The 22,831-nt window shown below is 34.8% G+C and overlaps 3 protein-coding genes and 1 non-coding gene across 5 annotated transcripts; 1 reads left to right on the forward strand and 3 right to left on the reverse strand.

Moving 5' to 3' along the window:
• Positions 1–1,533: 1,533 nt before the first annotated feature.
• Positions 1,534–6,745, reverse strand: BXL1 (beta-xylosidase 1). Its single transcript, XM_021434592.2, has 7 exons — positions 6,287–6,745; positions 4,449–4,727; positions 3,814–3,983; positions 3,609–3,706; positions 3,143–3,493; positions 2,611–3,024; positions 1,534–2,526 (listed from the first exon to the last, which is right to left on the reverse strand). Exons 1-7 carry the CDS (start codon positions 6,704–6,706, stop codon positions 1,931–1,933), a joined length of 2,328 nt encoding a protein of 775 aa, XP_021290267.1. The 5' UTR covers positions 6,707–6,745; the 3' UTR covers positions 1,534–1,930.
• A 5,270-nt stretch (positions 6,746–12,015) lies between these two features.
• Positions 12,016–15,613, reverse strand: AAE7 (acyl-activating enzyme 7). Of its 2 annotated transcripts, none has more exons than XM_021434649.1 (3): positions 15,304–15,613; positions 13,491–14,081; positions 12,016–13,144 (listed from the first exon to the last, which is right to left on the reverse strand). In XM_021434649.1, the coding sequence occupies exons 1-3, from the start codon at positions 15,514–15,516 to the stop codon at positions 12,248–12,250; spliced, it is 1,701 nt and encodes a 566-aa protein (XP_021290324.1). In that variant the 5' UTR covers positions 15,517–15,613; the 3' UTR covers positions 12,016–12,247. The 2 variants fall into 2 exon arrangements, with proteins under 2 accessions (XP_021290324.1, XP_021290325.1); XM_021434650.2 differs by lacking the exon at positions 15,304–15,613 and adding an exon at positions 14,364–15,276.
• A 2,030-nt stretch (positions 15,614–17,643) lies between these two features.
• CTL2 (chitinase-like protein) lies at positions 17,644–19,552 on the reverse strand. The gene is made up of 3 exons (XM_021434651.2): positions 19,102–19,552; positions 18,568–18,727; positions 17,644–18,333 (listed from the first exon to the last, which is right to left on the reverse strand). Exons 1-3 carry the CDS (start codon positions 19,472–19,474, stop codon positions 17,919–17,921), a joined length of 948 nt encoding a protein of 315 aa, XP_021290326.1. The 5' UTR covers positions 19,475–19,552; the 3' UTR covers positions 17,644–17,918.
• TRNAV-AAC (transfer RNA valine (anticodon AAC)) lies at positions 18,942–19,015 on the forward strand. The gene has a single exon. It is a non-coding gene; the product is annotated as a tRNA-Val (tRNA).
• Positions 19,553–22,831: the final 3,279 nt, after the last annotated feature.

Genomic DNA, 22,831 nt, shown 5'->3' on the forward strand with positions numbered 1-22,831 from the left:
TTCTTTTTTTTTTACTTTTTTATCTTAATTAAATGAAATTTGTAAGAGTTACGGTTTATGCCGTTAAGATATCAATGTCAGGCTGGTCCATGGGAAACTCACGCCGTGCAATTTCTCACGTGTAGAATTCCCTCCTGTACCGACACCTTGCTCTTGCTTTTACACGTGTGCAATTGTGTATTTCTTTTTTTTTTTAATTATTTTTGCATAATATTTTTTATTCGCAATGGGGTTTCAATGTTTTTTTTCGCTGGCAATTGTTTCTTTTTTATATTTAAAAAATAAGAAAAAAAAGTTGATTTTAATGTAATGGAGATTAAATATTTAAATTTTTGGGCCAAAGAATAAATTAATTTTAAAAATGGATAATTTATTGGTTCAATTTGTACTAATTTGCAACCATAGTTCCTAATTTTGACAGATTAAAATCTATAAGGAGAAACGGCATCTAATTTATTTAATAGAAAAAATATTTTTTTTATTTTTTTACTCTCATTAATATAGTAATAAATGCTTAAGACAACGGGCATTAACTACAAACACCAAAATTAATAGGATATCAAGACAGCTAGCTATGGTATTTTTTTCAAAAGACGTTATTATAAATATTATAAAACTCAGAGTTTAAACTATATTTAATATCATATATCTATTAACACCAAATTAACTCTTGATCAATTTATCACTCTCAATTAAAATTTTAAAAAAAGTTATTTTAATATAAAAGTAAAAACTAATTTCGCATATATTTCAAGTATAACGTGTTTTTATCGAGTATTCAAAACATCAATTTTTAAGATCGTCTTAATATAATTTAAACTGAACTTCATTAAAAAAATTAAATACTACTAATATACTAGTATTTTAATTTGATTGATAATTCTTTTATCGATCTATGTTAAATTAACATTTTCAACTATTAAAGAAATAATAATAATTGCATCTCAAAAATTAAAAAAAATGGGCTAGAGAAATTATCTTCAACTAAATTTTCTACATTAAGAAGGGTCAGAATTAATCTCCCATTTTTTTCCTTTTTTTAAATTTAAAAAATAAAAAATTTACATGAGAAAATTCAATGTAGAATTTTGACATAAAAAAAAAAGGGAGAAAATTGTGTAGAAGGAATCTAGAAGAATTAGATGAGCTGCCGAAGTCGTTGCTGACCAGTCAAGTGGTCAGTTTAACCATTGTGTGTAGAAAGTAGACTGCGTACAAGTTTTCCAGGACATTGGCACACCACGTTTGCATGTTTCGATTCAAAATCTGAGGTCAATTTGTAATGAGAATTCGAGTTTCCATTTCAGATTGTAACTAGTAAAACTAGACAAACAAATCCCATTTATTCAAAGATTTTATCTTAATTTTCGTAAAAGTTGAAGAAAAACAAAGAGAAAGAGACGGACAAAGAATTATTAGTACTATTTTTTTTTTAAGTAAAGATTGGTTCGGAACCATTTTGAAATTTAAACATATTGACCTGTTCTTTCATGGAATTTGATGGGCTGTTTCAGTGGAGAAAGACAGATGGAATGAGCTAGGCAATGCAATTATACTTGAATATTTCCTTTGAACAAGAGCTGAAGTACAAACTTTTTAAACAAGCATACAATACCAAGGCCTGAAACCAGCAGAAGCTTGAGCTGGTTTCGTTCTATTATTCATTGACCAATTCTATTTTTCAATCAATTTTGTTTTCTTTTTCCGTAAAAACAAAACAGATTGGGGACTCAATTCCTAGTCTATAAGGAAACTTATAATTCTTGACCACTTTCTTCCCTTTGGGATTGAAGTGGAACTCTCTCCAATCTTTGAGATTTTTCTCATATGATTCGAGAGAGGATTTACTAAGAATACTTGTAATAATAATAATAATTAACTTAGTTTTTCTTTTTCTATGGATTTCTGTGATGTCCTAAGTCCTGAGAGTCTAGGGCTTGATGCCCTTCAAATTTGCTTGGAGAGAAATAGAATGCTTGAGATCCCCAATGTGTAAACTATGTGCACCCATGGGAATTCTTCGAATTCCGAACTCATCAACTATAGAGAAGTGTTTGCAGGCATGAATGTTGATTTTGACTCGTTGCTGAGACCCGGCGAGGACATGAACTCTATGGAAACCTATCAGTTGCTTGTTCGGAGACCATTTCCCGGCAGGAGGTGTGGAGAAAACGAGCAAGGTGTGAGTTCCATCCATGTTGCCAGTGTTTTGCACATCAATGTGGAAGGGTAATGAGAGTGAGTCGCAATTGGCATGTTTCACTCTGACGGCATTGCTCGACAAGGTTGAGTTTGTGGTGGCATAGAGATTGGTGTTGAGAGGGACTGAGAGCTCGGTTGGAGCTTGGGCTAAAGAGTGTTTGAAGGTTGTATAGCTCATGCCATGGCCAAAAGGAAACACCACGGGACCCTGGTAGAAACGGTACGTTCTTCCAGGGTAGCCTCCGGATGGCCTCATGCCCATGTTTGTCATTGGCACTTTGGCTACATAGTCTTGTGGATACCATGTCATTGGCAGCTTTCCTCCTGTGAAATAAAAAAAGTGATCAAATTAGATAGGACACTGAGAGAATTGGCATCAAAATTGGCGATGAAATCCTGAAAAAATACCTGGATTAGTTGTTCCAAATAAAACATCAGCAATTGCAGCACCTCCAGCTTGGCCTGGATAACCAGCCCACAAAATGGCGCTCACTCGAGGATCATTCTTAGCAAATGACACATCAATTGGACCGCCTGACATCAATACCAACACAGTAGGGCCTCTAGAGGCTCTAGCCACTCTGGAAACCAGCTCTTGCTGGCGTCCAGGCAAGAGCAGCCCTTTCCTGTCCCTGAATTCTGCTTCAATCGATTGGTCAAGCCCCATTACGAGTACAGTTGCGTCAGCCTGGCGGGCGGCAGCCTCCGCTGCTCCGAACAGATTGTTTGCGTTGCAGGCAACATCTGAGCACCCTGCCTGGTGAATGGTTCTAGCGTATCTTGAAATACCTTTCAGGGGACTGGTGTAACCACATGCGACACCTGCATCAAAGGAAAAAAAGAATGATCATGAACTTTGCTTTCATTTCGAAATTTCGAACCATGAAACAACCAAATTAGTCATCGTGCTTGAAGAACTACTAGGACAATGGATTGTTACCTGCATAGTTTCCTATCATTGTCACAGTGACATCAGAGTTGGGTCCAATAACTGCAACAGTGCGATGACGTGAAGTGGACAACGGCAGGGAAGGCCCAGAATTCTTCAGCAAAACAATGCCTTGTCTGGCAGCCTCGAGAGCAAGCTGTTGGTGAGCCGGAGTGCACACATCTCTTGGGCCCAGGTTCCCATATGGTTGGGCTGATGGCTCTCCATCAAACATGCCGAGCCTCATTTGGACTGTGATAGTGTTGGCCAGGGCCATGTCAACATCAATCTCAGCCAACAAGCCCCTCCTTACTGCCAGGTCTGTGTGCACTGCCAAAAAAGGCCCACAATCCAAATCCAAGCCTGAAAAATAAACAAAGCCCACGACCAATAAGATCCACTAGAAATGATGAAGCTTCAAAATACTAAAAATACAAATGATAATGATGCAGGGTCAAATGTTGAAATTGGAGCAGACCTGCTTTGATGGTAGCTGCAGCAGACTCTTCCGGGGTAGCTGTGTAATGTTGAGTATCATACATCACCCCAACCGAATCACAATCTGACACAATATACCTAATCGAACAGACAAAACCCAATCAGAGAAAATCAGAAAACAGAACGTAGGAAGAAACACTGATATGTTTGAGGTGTAAAATTAAGGTGACGGAATCGAAACAAACCCGTTAAGGTGCCATTCACCACGGATGGTACCCTTGAGTAGGTCTGCGTCTGCGCAAGTGGGCTTCCCATTGACTTGATTGTAAGAGCACATAACACTCGCAACTTTCCCTTCCACCACACATGCTTTGAATGGCACATCGTATGTATCCGCCAGGTCCTGCTTGCTAACCTGCATCCACCACCCAATCATATTACATTTTCAATTCTAGCTTGAAATCTAAGCCCCCCTATTTTCCCAGTCCTGTAGCTATTCTCAACTGCTGAAGATGGCATGTGGCTGCCAAGATGGTCAAAGGAAAACGATTTGTAATTTTTAGGCTAATTGAATGGTCCTGATTCCATGGCTAACTCCTGCTAAATTGCTAGGTGTAAATGCTATAAGATCCTTGCAAGCTAAGCAGCAGTCATTTTCAATTTCTTACAGAGATAAGGACAAAGGAAAGTTGCTTGCTTTGGCCATAACTTTTGAAACTTTTCCAGGTTTGAGTACATTAATCTGATCAGAATACCATGAAAGCAGCCGAAAGAGAATCCAAAAAAACAAATTTAAAAACGGCTCCTTCTGTAGCAAACATATATGTAGTTTATTAATTTCCTCTAGAAAGCTAGAAAACAACTGGGTACGTATTCTTACCCTGGCATTGAAATGGTATCGATCCACACCATTCCAATTATCAAGATCATAAGCGGTGTAATGCTTACAGCAGGCTGCAACTTTGAGCCGGTTCCCAGCGGCACTCTGGAGCCCCTGGACGTAGCGGGCGGCGTACTTACCGGCTAAGACGGGGTCTTCACCTGGAGTCTCTTGGCCTCGGCCCCATCGTGGGTCACGGAATATGTTGACATTGGGGCTCCAGTACGTCAAACCAGCCATCCCTCCATTGTACATTGCTCTAGCTTCATCCGAGACCACCTGCACCCCACCGGTACATGTTCCATGAAATAGTACAAACTAATATTATTAAATTACCCTAATTAATTAATTAATTAATAATAATTTAATTGAACATACGAAGGCTTGATTCAATAGTCTTCATTAAACAAATAAGATTCGGATTCTCATTTTTTTAATCTTTAATATAAGTATCTATTCATTGGATTACATAACATAGGAAATGCATAAATCAATTTCTTTTGCCTATAATGCTCAAAACTTTTAATTATGAAAACAAAAGTAAAGTAGGTATCGGGCTAACCTTTTTCCTTTTCTTTTATATTTTTTTCTCTTTGAAGATTTTGGGTTGCTAACGTAGCCGTAGCTAAGATGTATACGCAAAATTAACTCCTTTTGCAAGTTGGTCTCCAAAAACTCGCCACCATCACTATCGGTCACCCACTGTTAGGTTTTTTTCTACCTGGCTATAGCTAAGGCCACTTATCTACATATCCAAAAAGGCTAATTTGACACTCAACTTTCTCTTTGATGCTTTCCATTGCTGGGTTTGAAAAGCTTTCCCCTCCTTTGTTAAGTTCCAGCCAAAATAGATATGGAAAATCGAAAGCAAATGAGAAAAAGAAAGCTTAACGGTTGAAGAATAATTTTTTTTTTCCACTAATGTTGTAAAGAATTTTATCATTAAAAAAGGGGCCAAATCCAACAACCCGATTATGTATTTTGAGGATCAGCACCATAATTACAAAGCAGACAAGGACAAAGATTGAAGGTTGGTCATATCTCTTGATCATAGTTATTACTATTAAGATTAGATATAAAATTATTTTTTAAGAAACTTTTAGGTAAATTAGTAACTTGAGTTATGCATGTTTGGAATAATTTCTTCTAGATAATTAATACTAGAAAATTGGTTGGAGATTGTAACAAACTTTTTGCATATATTCTTCACCCAACTCTCAAAGGACACTTCTTTCTTTTTTTAATCCAAATTTATGGGCAGATGAATTAAATTAAACTAACAAAGTGGCCCATTGGCTAAGGCTTTTGACAACTTTGGGAAAAGTGGGTATAGTATTTGGGAGTATAGAGGGTGACCCCCCTACTGTTTGCAACCTTTTGCTTTAGTGAATAAAATAAACAAACTATGAGTATGGGCCAAATGCTAACGCCTAAAGAGCCTAATTGGAAAATTAAGTGTCCCCAAGGTCACATGTGCCCGTGCTTATTTAGAAAAATAACGAAACCAATATCTAATTACGTGTAAAAGTTGAAAAAAACTTCACAGAATATGACCTATCATGAAAACAAGAAATTTAAGATATGACTTTATGTTTACGAGGTACGAATTTATATTTAAAGCATTGTTGAATAATATTGAGATGATAATATCACGGTTATTAAGATTATGATAGAATGAGTATTTGAATATTTAATTTATTAATTGATATATTATTTTTTTGTTTAAAAAAAATAAGATTCAAATTCTTTTTTTTTTATTATAAAAAAAATTATGATAGAATGAGTGAAAATGATAGAATAAGTATATTATTATGCGTTTTAAAATGAATGTTGTTTACCCGTCCGATTTGCTCCCAGAGGGATTCATTGAAGGAAGCAGCGGTGGTGATGACTTGAGGGAAGCTGGTGGCACCAGGGAAGGCACCACCAAACTTGGCCCCAGGACCCACATTGGACACCCCATGAAGGGCCTCGGACCACCACTCGTAGCCCTGAATCCCCAGCCTAGGCACGGCGGCGGCATTGTTCACCAACAGCCGTATCTTCTCCTGCAACGTCAACCTCCCCAGCAAGTCCCTCACCCTGACATGCAACGGCAAATTCACCCTGCAGAACCTCAAGCTCCTCGTCAACCCGTTCCTCGGGTCGCAAGCGAAAGGAGGACGAGATTCCACCAAAGAAATGACAGAAACCAGGTAGAGGAGAGTGAAGAGAAGCGGGAAAAGTCTAAGAGATTCTCTAGACATCTTGGAACCCATTCAAGTTCTCTTTAGTTTCTTGGTGTGTGAGCTTGAAGGGAAGGCTTGAAGGTGTATATATAGGGGGAAACGGGTGATGCTAACAGTGTTGATGATTGGATTTCCACGTCAATGAAGAGCTAAAGCAAAACACAGACACACACAGAAAGCAACTGATTAGTGAGAAATGGATATATGAGAAAGTAAGTAAGTAAGACACGCAGCCGGAAGCATAGTTTGGGGGGGAAACTGAGCTAAACATAGGCTATAGTAAACGAGTGAGAAAAGCGAAAAAGGGAGGTAGAAAAATAACTATATTTGCCATAACCTAGCAGAAAAAGAAAGTATTACATGGTTGACGTTGAGCTAATAGTTAAAAACTAAAAAAAGAGTGGTCACGGACCAGAGAATCTTTCTGATCTCTCTCACCTCACGTTAACCGCACTTTGAATGAAAGCAAAATTTGTTGTTTTGAGTTCTTTCTTTCTTTGCTTCATATCATAAGAAGAAAGAACCACTCTTCACATTATTGTTTATTAACGTAATATATACATTTTTAACCATAGAAAATTAGATTGATTTTCATTTTTCAGCATTACGTGTAATATACACAATGCAGAAAGTCGTAAGGGTATAGATTATCCAATCTTGACACGAAGAGGTAGTAACAATAAATAACTATATCGGGCTCTAAAGTCAAAAGAACGTAATTTAGAAAACAAATAATAGAAATTAGTAAGAATAATGAAGTCAGAAATTAAGAAAAACGGAGTCAAAACGTCTGACTCATACACAAAGGGTCTGAAAGAGAAAATGCATGCAGTTGTCTTTGGATTGGTCTATTTTAGGTGCAGAGGGGTTTATTTCTGGCACTGAGGATAGTGTAAAAATTTTCTCAAACACGTGAATTTACTGTGCTACATGACACCATAAAAAAGAAAATCTCGTGACTTGCACAAATATATATATTTACCTAACACAAAACGTGAGCTTTTGTCTCATTGTTTCAGACTTTATTTTCCCAAAAGGCTTCAAGTATTTTCAATTATTCGTCTGCAAGCTGATTTTTTATCTTTTTGGACTTACCATATACTTTTGGGATATGGTTGTTGGCAGATGAGATAATAGAGATAATATTTAGAAATTGTAGAATGCCATTAAGATATTGTCTGATTGGTTGGAGGGGGATAGGGGGACCCATAAATTTTGAAGAATATTGCTTTCTCTTTATTTATTTAGACTATGATCAAAGTTAAGGAAATGTTCCATCCCCCAAATGGGATACTTCTTTCTTTATCAAATTCCCTACCAGTTATGAATAGACATAATACCCAATTAAGAATCTGCCCCTACCTCATCATATTCTTTTATCATGATTCATTCTTTCTAGCTAGAAATTATTATAACTTTATGCATGAAATTAATTTTTTTCTTTTTAATTTTTTCGATTTGTTAATATACACCAAGCTCAAAAGTTTAAAACGAGTTTCTTTAATGATAAATAAATGATATATCTTTAATGAAATTGACAACATGCCAAAAGTCATTGTAGACATCGTTTTTGTGCATACTTTTCCTTCAACGCTTTTGCTGACTCCTCTTCTAAATTTGATATCGATGGAGTTTGAGAGTATTTTCGATGAAATTATGATTATATAGATATCAATTTTTGGTATTTAATAAAATTAATTTTGACCGAGTAAAGGGAATTTCCAAAGATACTATAATAAGTCAAAATTAGATATAATAAACCAAAATTTTATATGTCGTGTCTAATTTTTATCAAAATAGTCATTAAAGAGGAAGAATGTCGCCCGGATCCGAAAATTCTTACAATTGGTTTAATATTTATTAGACAAAAAAAGAAACTACAACATAAAAATCATTTGTCTAATGTAGAGCATTAAATTGATGGTATTAATCTGACACAAAGCAAAGCATTATTGAGATTCTTTTTGTGTAACTCTCATGCGGAAATGTAACAAAAAAAGACAAGCATAAAAGCTAACTATACAAAGATTAATTGATGCACAGCAACAAGAGTAAGTCGTTCCGAGGTTGTTGTGTTCTTTTTTTGTATTTAAATACCCTTTGGATGTGGTTCTTCTTGCAGGTTGTTGAATCATGGCCATGGGTATGGGGGAATTTGCGGAAGGGGACGAAATGTGCAGTTGAATATTAACCAACACTTTGTACAAACCTTGACGATATCCCAAAGAAACAGACTCCTTCTGCCACCAGATCATCATTTTCGTCACTTGGTTCGTGTCCTGTCTCACCTTTCCTGTCCGAGGATGAAAGCTCCCTTACAAGTTTTGCTCTCCATTGGTCGGGCTTCTTCCATGTGGGACCATCATGTTTAGAGCAGCAGCATCTGGCAAGTTCTTTACCCATTCAATTTCAGCTTTTTGAAACCATTTTTTTTTAAAAAAATATTTATATTAAATTTTATATCATGAATAAATTCTATTCTCATAAGAGATTATATTGTTAATTTTTTTAATAAAATTATTAAAATATTTTGACAATATTACTGAGTGGAATAAATTTCTGAACACATAACTTATCTACAAGGAATTAACTGGAAAAATATGGGAAAAGTTAATTCAGAGGAGATGTACATTGAATTTATATACTTTTTTTTTCATTTGGACATGTGAAAATTGGGACAGGTTCTACAAGAAAATATTCCAAGTCAAAACCAGCCAAAGTTGAAAAACTTTACCCGAATATTTTAAATAAATTTTGTGTGGTAGAATTTCTTGAATTTTTAGTATTGATAAGAAGATTCAATGTATTTTAATCAAATTTGAGTTAATTTTGGTCAAATGCTAAATGGAAATTGGAGGACAAATACTCTCATATTGGTTTCTCTTCATCTCATGTGCAAACAGATAGGAGAGTAGTTAAAACTGACAAGAATGTCAAGAATATTGCAAGAAGCCTCTACCTTACCCAGCAAAATTTCAACCAGCTCAATTAAGGAATAAGCAAAATCTTACTTCTCTATTGAATAAATAGAAGTCTCAAAATGAAAAAATAAAATAAAATTTGCTAGATAGATATAATTAGGGATCTTATTTTCTAACCACTCAATAATACAAGTATTATTTGAGTTCTAGACCCATCTAGGTATACAGCTTTATGTCTTTTTCCAGCCAATATAGCTAAATGTTAGATGTGCCTTTCAAAAAAATTAGATAAATGTTTGATACCTCCTTAATAGACTCTTGACCAACCTCTTTGGCTACCAAGTTAAATTTGTACCAAGATATTAGCATAAATAATTTTTTGATTGAATTAAAATGAAAATAGTAGAATCAAAGAGTAATTTGAGCTGTAAAAAATAGATTAAACGCCCATTTTTTTTTAAAGATCTAAAGGTTTGACAAGTAATCCATAACACTAAATATATATAACTTAAGATATTTTAGCCTACTGTCCATCCTTAAACACTCTTTCGACAACATAGTTTGGTCAAGATCAAAGCTGTTAGTGTGATATTGATGGTTTATAATCAAATTTCATAATTTTTTTAAACCATTAACAGAATTAAGGAATCAAATCTACGTTGTGTTAAGGATTTACCTGCCAAATAAAAACCTTCAGTCCTATAAATGATTTTTTTTTAAAAAAAATACAAATATTTGGTACATTTTCAACAAAAGGTTGGTTTGGCATTAGCTTGTAGCCATGGCCAACCAATCCCAGCTGGTCTTTCTTGCTACCACATGCAAGTATCCAAAACATTTGAAAAGCATGACTTTCATGAACGATACAGTGTGGGGTTTAGCAACATGACAGCCGATGGTACTGACCATAAACGTATAACAATTTGCATGGAAAGAAAGACAACAAGATTGGTTGGAAAATGGTGGCCAGATACTGGGGCCTCAAAGTCCCGTAACTGGATCATTGAACCTGATAAAGGCCCCACATTTATCAGACAAGCAAATAATTTTTTAGCCCTGGTGGGAGGGAAGAGATGATCAAGATGAGACCAAAGGTTCTGATCTTGGATGACAAAGCTTCCTTTATGATGGTGCTTCAATTTGGAGTATGGGGGATGGGATGTAACATTCTTATCTTTAAAAAAATAAATAAATACAATAAGTGACGTATAGAAATGGCTCTCTGTATTTGCCAACTAATCAGTGCATAAAACCCTTTTCCTTATCTACTTTTGAAAATATCTTTTATTTTATTTTTTTAAATATTAGTTTAATAATTATATTTGTATAATTATGTATCCATCCTGAACGATATTTGTCATATTAAGTTACACGATATAAGATTGCATCATGAAGGAGAAAGATAAACAAAATTAAAATGATACTCTCTCCATCTGTTTTTTTTTATTATTTATTTTTCTTTTTAAAAACACCTAATAGTCTTATTTTTTTTTTATGTTATATGTTTTTCATATTTTTATATTAAACTTTTTGACTATCTATATTATAAAAAATTTAAATTTTAATATAAAATACATTAAAATCAAAACTTTTATCTTAATTTCCGTGAAAGTGAACATGAGATGTGCTATATTATTAAATAAAAATTCAAATTTTAATGCAAAACTTTTCTTTGAAAATCAAAATAATAAATAAATTTGATTTTTTTTTTTTTATGATATTGACGGGCGTATGCACAAAGGGAAGACATACGTGGGAACACTCGAGAACAACTTGAAGTTGTAGCTGATAATTGTTGACAAGAAAACAAAAGGGTTAAGAGGATTCCTGGGGAAACAAAACTTGTACACAAAGTTGATAATTATAACATTAAGAGTGGCATAACAACAGTTTAACCGTCTCCCTTCCGTGCAAGGACCCAAATCGAATGATTGATGCTAACTTTACAGCCCTTGATTTTGATGTTTCCATTAGCCGCAGCTTACTGTAACTGAATTATTTTTCAATGTTTCTGCTAAGAGTTATCTGAGCTTCACATGCCACGTCTGCTTGGATCCATCCTTAACCTTATGATCCACATCTGGCAATTATTAAGGACGTAATGTTTCCTTGTCTTCTACGAGATACACACTACAATATTTATTTATTTATATGGTCGTTCAGAGATAAGAAAATGGAGCTTTCCTGAATACTGAAGAGGAAATCTAAACTCTAAAGCTAGTCGAAAGTCTGGATGTGAGCCTTTCGGGCTCAAAATATAGGCCTCTGTGTAGACCATTAAAGACTACAAAGAAAGCTACTGAGATCCAGCTCTCGCACAGAACTAAGCCCAAAAACTCCGATGACAATGACAAAATTACTGGTCTTCTAAGTGAATGGGCTTAGCCATGCATATTGGTAACTGGAGGATCGAGGGCGTAAGCAAGATAAGCACAGCATATTCGTGAAACGACTTCAACCAAGTACATCAGTATACATGGTGACCGCCCAGTTATTTAAGGACTAATTAGAGATGAAATTTTTTATTGATAAAAATAATGCTACTACGCTTATCCTAGACGTGCAAAATACAAGCACTCTATCAGTGAAAACGATACATACCAACGATTCAGTGGTTTTTATTTAGTCCCTAACGATAAAATGTTTCAGCTTACAACTTACTCAACTTGACAGGTCCCAACTCCTTTGCCTTGGCTCTAAGCACATGCTTCTGAATCTTCCCTGTTGCAGTCTTTGGCAATGGACCGAATACCACTGATTTAGGAACCCAGTAAGCAGGCATCTTTGACCTGCAGAACTTCATTATGTCCTCTGCTAACCGCTGTTCATCAGATTTATCCACTCCCGGCTTCAAGGTCACAAAAGCACAAGGGGACTCTCCCCAGCGCTCATCTGCCCTTGCCACCACTGATGCCTCCAATATTGCAGCGTGCAAGTACATACTATTTTCTACCTCCACGCTACTGATGTTTTCACCTCCAGATATGATGATGTCCTTTGACCTATCTTTTATTTCGATATACCCATCAGAATGCTTCACACCAAGATCCCCAGAGTGAAACCATCCATTCGCAAAAGTTTCCTCATTGACTTTTGGGTTCTTTAAGTAGCCCTTCATCACAACATTACCACGCATTACTATTTCTCCAATAGTTTTTCCGTCAGCAGGAACGGGCTGACCGGTTTTGGTACTGATGACATCAAGGCCCTCTAAACCAATATATCGGACACCTTGACGTGAATTTAGGCGAGCTTGTGTTTCAGGTGGCAGTGAGTCCCATTCAGGCTTCCATGCACACACTGTCGAAGGTCCATAGGTTTCTGAGAGACCATAAGTGTGGGTGACACGGAAGCCTTTTTGAGACATTGCAGAGAGAACAGCAGGGGGTGGGGCAGCACCAGCTGTCATCACGCGAACAACATGGGGGAGGGGCAAAATTGTGTCCTCAGGAGGGGCATTAACTATGGTATTCAGCACCACAGGTGCACCACAGAAGTGAGTCACACCATACTTTGCTATGGCTGAGTAGACTCCCTTTGCTGTTACCTGCAAATATAAAATGAACCAACAAGGAAATGAGTATCCAAGTGAGCAAAAAAGCTAGATCATTGATAAAGAGATTTATTGCAGAACACTAGCATTGACACTGAAGTATAAAAGATGTAAGAACTCTCAATCTCCAAGCTCATATCCCAAATTATGACAAAATCTAAATTCGATTAATAAAAAGCCCCATAGAACATTAGGACCTCATTATACTGAACACACCTTAGGAATTTTGGCAAAATTATGCCTAGTCCAAGATCAGAAATGGATGTATAAAGGAACAGATAAGCTAATTCATTTCATATATTAAAGCAAAAGTAAAGCAATTATTTTGCCTATTAACTACCTGTCGGAGGCATATGTTTGTTCCACAAAGAGCTGCTAGTGACCAAGTAAAACACCAACCATTACAATGGAACATGGGTAGAGTCCACAAGTATACAGCTCCTTCAGTCATCCCCCATATAAGAGGATTACTCAAAGACATGAGATATGCCCCTCGGTGATGTAATACCACGCCTTTAGGGCTGGCTGTAGTGCCAGAAGTATAACCCAAAGCAATACTTTGCCACTCATCCTGAGGAGGCTTCCAAGCAAACTCAGGGTCACCACTTTCTAAGAACTTCTCATACTCAATGGCTCCTTTTCCCAAAGCATACCTGAGTGCTTTGGGATCACAGCTTTCATCTGCAATGACAATCAAAAGTGGATGCTTGAAATTGCCTTGGCTTTTCTCCTTCATAATTTTCAAAGCATCCTCTGCCAAAGTGAAAAACTCTTGGTCCACAAAGACAACTGCAGATTTTGAATGACCCAAAAGGAAAGCAATGGTGGATGCATTTAGACGAATATTGACAGTGTTTAAAACAGCACCCGACATTGGAATTCCAAAATGAGCTTCATATAAAGCAGGGACATTCGGTGCAATTATTGCTACCTGCCAATAGTAAAAGGTAATTTGGATCAGATAAAATGTGAAATGAATACGAGAACTAGAACAATTAAAGTTTCATAAAAGCAGTCCCTCATGTAAACTATGCCTACACAATCAGTAGAAGCAGAAAATTCATGTGCTTTTTCAAACTTAAAAGTGGAGATTCAAGAATGTATAACACCGTGTTAACAACATTCAATAATCCATGATACTAAGATTTAGCAACAACGAATAATTCATAATTTAAAGTATACAAGACAACAAGTAGAATATGTGCAAACGTACATTCATACATACATACAACATCTGAGTGTGTGACATATATAGACAGAGAGAGCTTTTTCATCAGTTGGGACCAAAGAAAGCTCCTATGCTGGGAGTTGGGGAAGTTGGGACCAACACATCAAGATGTATAACACTGTGTTAACAACATTCAATAATCCATGATACCCAGATTAAGCAACAACAAATAAATCATAATTTAAAGTATCCAAGACAACAAGTAGAATAAGTGCACACATACATTGATACATACTTACAACGTCTGAGTGTGTGATATATATATACACACAGAGAGAGCTTTTTCATCAGTTGGGACCAAAAAGTGACCTAAAACTCCTATGCTGGGAGTTGAGGGAGTTGGGACCAACGCATCAAGCATTCAAGCTTATTCAAATAATAATGCATCACTGGCCAGAATAATCAGTTTTAATTATTAACTCCGGCCCACTTAAAGCAAATTAGGAAACAGAACTTAATTATTAACTCATTAATTCATCCGACCATCGTTCCTCATCAGCATCCTCAAAAACTTTATATAAAAAAACGAATACGTTGCAGGAATTGAATAAAATGGAAAAAAATACAATATAAAAAACTCATCAAAAAAATAAGAAGCAAAAAAAAAAAGAAAAAAAAAACTCATCTACGCTATGCTGTTCTGTTATCCTATTACCGCGAGCCAGCTACTTAATAGTAATATTTACTATTTACAAACAGAAATTTAAAGACATTTTCAAAAAAAAAAAGAAATTTAAAGACTAAATACCTCCGTTATCTTTATAGCGGTAAGGAGACAAACAATAAATTCATTTCATTTCATTTCCCTTGTTTATCTACTCAGCAAGCAAAACAGAATTCAGAAGTCAAACCTCAAAGATTTAAATCTCACTGATATTTTTGTTGTTAAAAAGTGAAGATTAGCTATGGTTTACTATTCGATTACCGTGCTACCAACGCCGACGGACCGTCTAGAGAGTGCTGAAGCCAGGCAACAGCAGCGCCGGTAAGTTTGGAACCACGTGTACGTACGAGATGCATGGACAACCGCCTTTCTATCCGGATGGACCGTAGCAGCTCGTTCCAAGAACCACAACGGCGTCAAGGCCATGTAGTTAGCGGCGTTCTTCGGAAGGTCGTCTATGTCTCGCATCTCCATCACCGTCGCTGCACACTCTTGAGATATTTCCCTTTTTCCTTCCTTTCTTTCTCTTCTCTTTTTCTTTATTTGTTGGTCCAAGATACAGGAAAATGAAATGTATACATATATATATGGGGAGATTGTGTGGAGGGCGCCACGTCGACTGAATATTATATCCATTTTTCTTTTAGCATTTTCTTATTTACGTTTCTGGAAATTTCATTTTAGAGGTTTTTTTTTAATTAAAAAAATGGATGAATAACATTTTTTTTCCCGAGATATGGATTTAAATTTAAGGATGATTTTTGTCCACACAAGTTTCTCTTAATATTAAAATAGTTAATTTATTAAAGAATATGAATAAATAAAATAATTTTGTTTTAAAATTCTATAAAAAAATAAACCTCTTTTTTGTTCAAATTTTTTACATATAATTGGTCTTATGTATGCAGTTTTAATTTCAAAAAATATTATTATGGGCCACTTTCAAGGAGTTTCATTTTGAAAAATATTTCTATATTGAAAATATTTTAAGTTTATCCATAAAATTTTATTAATAGAATAAAATCCTCATTTAATTTAATAAAAAAAATTTTCTTGTATTAAAAATTTTTTCTATTTGTAACCTCGTAAAAATTTAAATATAAATCATCAAACTTTATTTTTATTGTATCCAAACCAATCATTTAATTTTAATTTTTATTAAAATAAATCTTTAATCTCAATAAAAAATTAATTATTACTAAATTCAATAACAATTAACATTTTACCACGAGATATGAATTAACCAGCTGATAAGACCATGTTAAGTGATCACGCCATATGTCATGAAAATACGAATTTATATTTGTTTGACAAAGGTTAATAAAATTAAAAATTATTTTAACACAAATAAAAAAATTAAAAGTAATACATTTGGATCTGATAAAATATTAAAAATTTGTTTCAAAAATTTATCTTTGTTTTTACTGTTTAAATCTTCACAAATTATCAAGTTATGTATATATTTTATTATCTGTTGAGATTAAGTTGTTACGATTGCCATTGAATAAGTAATTTACAAAAAATGAGAAAAAAAATATATCCATTATTTCACGTTTAATTAAAAAAAAAGTATGGATAGATTAGGATCAAAGTTACATGAAGAGTTAAAACAGTCAAATCACTTTGACATCGAAGCTGTTAAGTCGGCGAGACTCCAAAGCCTACCCAGCTTTATGGCTTTAATTATTGAGCCAAATGAAGCCAGTAGGTAACATTTTTTTCTCATTTATTGCGTGAAACAAAATCTAATTGGCTACAAGAGGTAAACTTGCTACATCAAGCATGACCAATTTGTATTTGGCATAATATATAAGAAAAATATTTAAAATATTCAGAAAATTTAAAATAAATTTTTTATTTTTATTAAGTTTTATATTTTTATTTTAAATCAAATAAATTTTTATAACTAACTATTAATTTAGTTAAAATTTAATATAATAATAAAATTATTTAATATTATTTTTTTTCTAAATCAATATTTTATTAGTGTTACATGGATATAATAAAAATAAATATTTATTTTAATTTTTTTACATAATTTAAGGATCTATTTTAACATTATGTCATCTTGTTTTAAAAGTTTTCCTTTTACTTGATCAAAGAAGCCAAAATGAGTCACCAGATTTGACCTTTCACAGCCTTTAAGGTTCAACTTGCATCCTTCGTTTCCCCAAATATAAATATATAAAAAGAAACTTAGCCAAAAAACATACAGTTATCAAAGATGAACTTGCCAAATTAGAACCCATTATATTTTTTAAATGAATTAAATGCTTTGAATCTAGCGTAAGTTTATTATATTTCTTTTAATCCTTGGAGCCATCTCCTCGGATATTTTATTAAGGCAACATGCGAGATCAAATCCATAACGAAATTTTTTTAATTAAATATTTAATCAAGATGAACTGTCAAAGAAACGTTTAATTATATTCCTTTGCTTGATTACAAATTAATTAGTGTTAGGCCACCCATTTCCTTTTTCTTATATTTTCTAAAATTCCAAGTGGCAAGAACTGTCAACTCTCGACTTCCACCGCCAACGATTCCTAAGATTACAACTTTTAATATTATCTTTTTTTTTTACTTTTTTATTATTCCAAGTTGTGGGAATAGGTATATGGCTCATTCAATCACATAAGAATTACATTTGAAAGTAAAAATGAGTATCAAAAAATTTTGCACAGCATCAAAATGATGTAAACTCCATAATTGTTCAGGGTAATGTGGCTTCACACAAAGACCAGGATTTCAAATAATTTCCGCATCTTTCAGTAAATCATATCATCAGGTACGCATAATTTCCAAAAACAATATTAAAAGTTGCCCTTCCATTGCCAATGGAAGAGGCTGATGAATCACCACTGACAGGAAGGTGATCAGGATGATTTTGCAGAGGAAGGAGATACGGTGAAAGGTTCCTGCTCTTCACAGGTGAGCACATCATGGGCTCCTGCCTCCTCTCTGCCGACTCCCATCAGGTCAAGGTAATGCAGGTAGTGGGAGATGATGTTGTTCATGGACTCACTGTCGCCCTGCCCGCAGACTTGGTCTCCGTAGAGAACGTTCATGGTACTGCCAAAGCCTGGAACCCTCTTGGCCAGGGTGTCGTTCTTGGTCGGCTTCCAGTTACCGACGAAAACATCGTGGGCTGAGGGTTGGTGCTTCTTGACCGGGGTCATCCACCTCCACATTGCAGCCTGGAAAGCCAAGGTAGCGTTGTCTTCCAAGTACTCTGGGTGGTTTAACAAGTCCACCTTCAAAGCCTCTCCAGTTTCTCCGTAGTTGTAGTTCCTGTGGTAAAAACCAGTAAGAGAAAGTCCAGTGAAAATCAGTACAAATTTGTGGGGATTCGGTATATTTTGTGTTATGATATGATTGAAGTAGGGTCCTTTTCAAGTCAAGTTGATGATTGGTCCCACAAGAGCTTCAATACGTGGCACTGGTTTTTCCTTAGGAATCAAGTATTGGTAAAATTGCTTCAAGAATAATTTACAGAAAGAAAAGCAATACTTCTAGCCCACGTACCAGTAGATAGGCAAGGCACCACGGCCATGGTATGAAACTCCTGGAGTGCAAGGATAGGTGTATTTGTAGTAATCATCACAATATATTTTGCTGGGGCTCATTTCCTTGTTGTAGCATAGACCCCAGGCCAATGGTCCCCCGGTAGCCACGCCATAACCGCCTGAAATTGTCATCGAGCAGTGCCATTATTCAAATAGAATACAGTTCAATGTAACAGTCCAGAAGCAATAAAAGAAGCATCTGCTCCATTTCAGATTAAGTTCAATCAAAAGCCCACGTGACTGCTGATTAAAAATTGAATCTGATATGTCAGGTATAAGCCGCATGGATTTGTCCCAAGGAAGGAAGTAGAGATAAAGAGGTCAACAGCGCGAGGTGTCGTGGTGTAGTTGGTTATCACGTCAGTCTAACACACTGAAGGTCTCCAGTTCGAGTCTGGGCGACGCCAATTAATGCTGTTTGTTGCATGTTCGGCCAAATAGAAAGCAGTAGAAAAGGAAACAGAAACAAGGATTTCTATATAAATATACTCACATGAGGTTTTGCTGCCAACATGTCCAAGGAAAGCAGCAACTTCCTTCATACTCTGGAGCTTTCCTCCCGTGGTACCAAAACCGTGAGGCTGGTACCGAGCAGCAGCAGTGATGAAAGAGCGGTAATCCCAGAACCCAACCGCATGAGCCACCGGTGTGTTACGCTTTGCAAAAAGGTTCTCGAACTGGTAGGTCTGGAAGAAATCGGAAATGGTCTGGTTGCAACAATACTGTGACCACCCTTTGCATTCCCACCCTTTGTCACACACCTTCTTGCCCTTAACGATCTTCACCACTGTCTTCACAGACTCCTGGCCGTTTGCCAGTGCCAGCATGACTGCCATTGTCAAAAAAACCAGGCATTTGGCCTCCATTCTTTGGCGACGAGAGGATTAATTTTTGCTGTGGGAAATACTTTTGTTCTGTTTCTTGACTGGTTTGATGGAGTGGAGAAACAACATTGGTGGTTTATAAATGGGGGAGTCCTGAGGATGCTGTGTTGGAGTGAAAGGCATAGAAAGTGAATTTCTAACTTATTAGGAGAGAGAGAATTTTCAAGGTTGATGAATGATGGCTACTAATGTCCGGTTTTGCTTGCATTCTATGCTTCTTAGACTGCAAGCAAGGGAAGGCTTTAAGATACATTCACCAATGTTTCCTTCGACAGGCTTGGGCCTCAAAAGGTGGGGGCTGCGATGGGAGTGCTTCGAAATTTTTTTATCTTTTGGGCCCGAAGACTATTCTCGGACCCTATCATGCAAAGGCTATTCAAGCAAATTCATTTTTCGTAAACAAATTACCAGCTACTGCCAATTATGGGAGTACTTAATTACTACTGTTCAATAACCTAATTACGGAATATGAATATAGAGTCATTGCCAAAATAATATGTCAAATTTTATTTTAAAAAAAACTATGCCAAATTTTGAAATAAAACTAATCTTGAAACTTATGGGTACTGTTAGATTGACACCACCATTCCATTCAATCACTTATCTACAAAAACATTCAGCCTTTCGTTTTTTAGTCCCACAAAACATAAGCTGGACCAAACCCATCAAAGGAATCGAATCAGATCGTATCATTATGTCTGCCTATGATGCTGTGAGATAAACTCGGACCCGTACTAGGTTTGTTTACATCAAAGGCGGGGGTGGGGGGCCGCAAGGGATGGCCTATGAGTGTGGCATCTGCCGACCTCGGCTTCATTTTCAGGCTTCATTTTGACTTTGTGGCGGGTCCTTTCTGTGGCCGAAAGCGTGAACCCCAAACCAATATCTATTCAAATTTCAGCTCTCGTCGACTTTTTTCGTGAAAAGTAAAACTAACGGGTTTGTCTTTGCTATATTTTGTTAAGAAATAAATTTATAAAGGAATAATTTATGATTAAGTGATAATATATAAATTAACACTGTATCTCAAGTTAATTTATAAAATATTATTTATTTTTATTTATTAGAGATTTACGATTTTATCTAATAAAAGATATCTTACGAGTCAAAGATTACGTGATAACTTAAATACCTAATTCATTTTTAATACACAATTTATGTAAAATTTATAATTTTTTTTTTAAATTGTAACATCTTTCTCTACTTCAAAAAAAATTTATTATACTCAGTGACACATTATTAACATTTCAAAATCGACATAAATCAAATGTCAAAATTAACACCACTAAATATCAAAACCGACGTGAAATTTATGACTATAATTTAAGACAATGACATAGTGAATTAAATACAAACACGTAATAGTACTAATAACGTGAGAAAGGTGTTGCATTAAATAAGACACCCATTTTCGTAAATTTATATAAGTCATACTAAAGAAAATTTGTAGCTTTCACATAGTGAAGAAGGCAATTGACAGTGAAGTTGTAACCACTTTGGATGAATAGCAAAAACACCATTGAAATTTGAGGCGACAAACAATGCCCTTCAATCTTTCACACTCATATGCAAACATAAATTGACGAAGACATGGAAGTTAAGGGTTCATGATAATCATGAGGTTGTAAACTTTATGAGGATTTTATTAGAGCTTATTTTGATTTCAATTGAAATTTTACTTTAAAACAATAAAAATACAAAAGAAGAGATTCGAGACAGGCATGATTGAGTGGAAATTTGAGAAAGGAGAATGGGCCGCACGCACTCTTGACGAAGGACTGGTCGGCTGACTCCATCGGAAAACACATCCAAATTCCCTTTGGCTATTTCCTATTGTCTGCGGCAATTAACATGATTGTCTATCCAAAATTGAAAGACGTTGACCGCTCGACGGTTCGAAGCGGAAGCAGAGCAGACAGGCGGCAGTGCATTTGTGCTTTCTTGAAGAGCCAGCTGCCGGCGGCCGGTTTCCATCCGGATGGGTGCTTCGCTTCTTTAGCTTCCAATTATTAATGTAGTGGTTGAAGAAAATCCATAAAATAAAGCAATGATTAGAGCTTTTGTATTGCCATGCTGCTTTTTGTAATAGAAAAAGCTCTTCAAAAGCTTTACATTTTATATGTACTAGCGTGAATAGCCGGTGCCATGTTGTCGCGGTACTATGATTCCTTTTTCAAGAGGTTATATTTTTTGTCGTCAAAAGTATATTAAAGTCATTTTGAATGGTACTAAAAAAAAATTTCAAATATTTATTTATTATTCATACATGTATGTACGCAAATCAAGTATTCTAATTTAAACTGATTCTAATTTGATCGGAATTATGATAATCGAGTTTAATTTGATTAATTTAATTTAATTATTTATTTAAATCTAGTCAGAGCTTAAATTTATTTTAAATTATTATTTTTGTATTCTAGGACATAAAAGAAACTAAAATTTGGTTTTGTGTTATTCATCTTATTCAAAAATACATATTAAAATTCCATTTATTGACTTATCAAGTTAAAGTTTGAATTAAATTAATCCTATAATCAAGTTTGGATGTTTTAATAGTCAGTTTGAAGTAGACATGATAATTTTGTACATGATATGATAATATGCCACAAACACGATATACGTTTAAGTGTGTTTGAGTCTAAATTAATTGTATTTTATGTATTAATTATATCAGACCTGTTTATCTCATTTAAGACATGTCTAAAATATAAATAATTAATTATATTATTGTTTATACATATAACCTATAATATGTTTATTACTAATTTATTTAATTGTATTAACATATGGTGTAGACACCTTTACAACAAACTTAAAATCTATTTATTGATTTATATAAATATCAATATTAAGATTTATTGATATTAAATTTTATTATATTTAGTTTTATTTGACACATTTAATAATCGTGTTGTATCATATTACACATTTATTAAACGTATTTGTGTACTTGCTTAAATTTTAACATGATTAAATAATCATGTCATGTTCATGTTTATCTATATAATTAGTCATACCTTATGTTATACAATACGGTTAAATTATGAATATATAAATTATCAAGTCTAACTTGAGTGATATTAAAAAATAATTAAAATTTTCAAATATTTATTTATTATTTGTATACATATTACTCAAATAAAGTATTTCAACTTTAACTTGAACTTAAATTTGATTTTAATTCTATCATAATTACAATTATTTAATTTAATTTGACTAATTTGATTTAATTATTTAATTAAATTGAGTCTGAACTTAATCCGAATTTGGACTTTTATAATCAAACTGAGTTCGGAATTCGGACAATATTTTTTGTCCATATTCACAATTGATTCCATT

This window comes from Theobroma umbraticum, unplaced genomic scaffold, assembly GCF_002168275.2.
Source record: "Theobroma umbraticum cultivar Fairchild unplaced genomic scaffold, ASM216827v3 scaffold_130.0, whole genome shotgun sequence".
Lineage (NCBI taxonomy): Eukaryota > Viridiplantae > Streptophyta > Magnoliopsida > Malvales > Malvaceae > Theobroma > Theobroma umbraticum.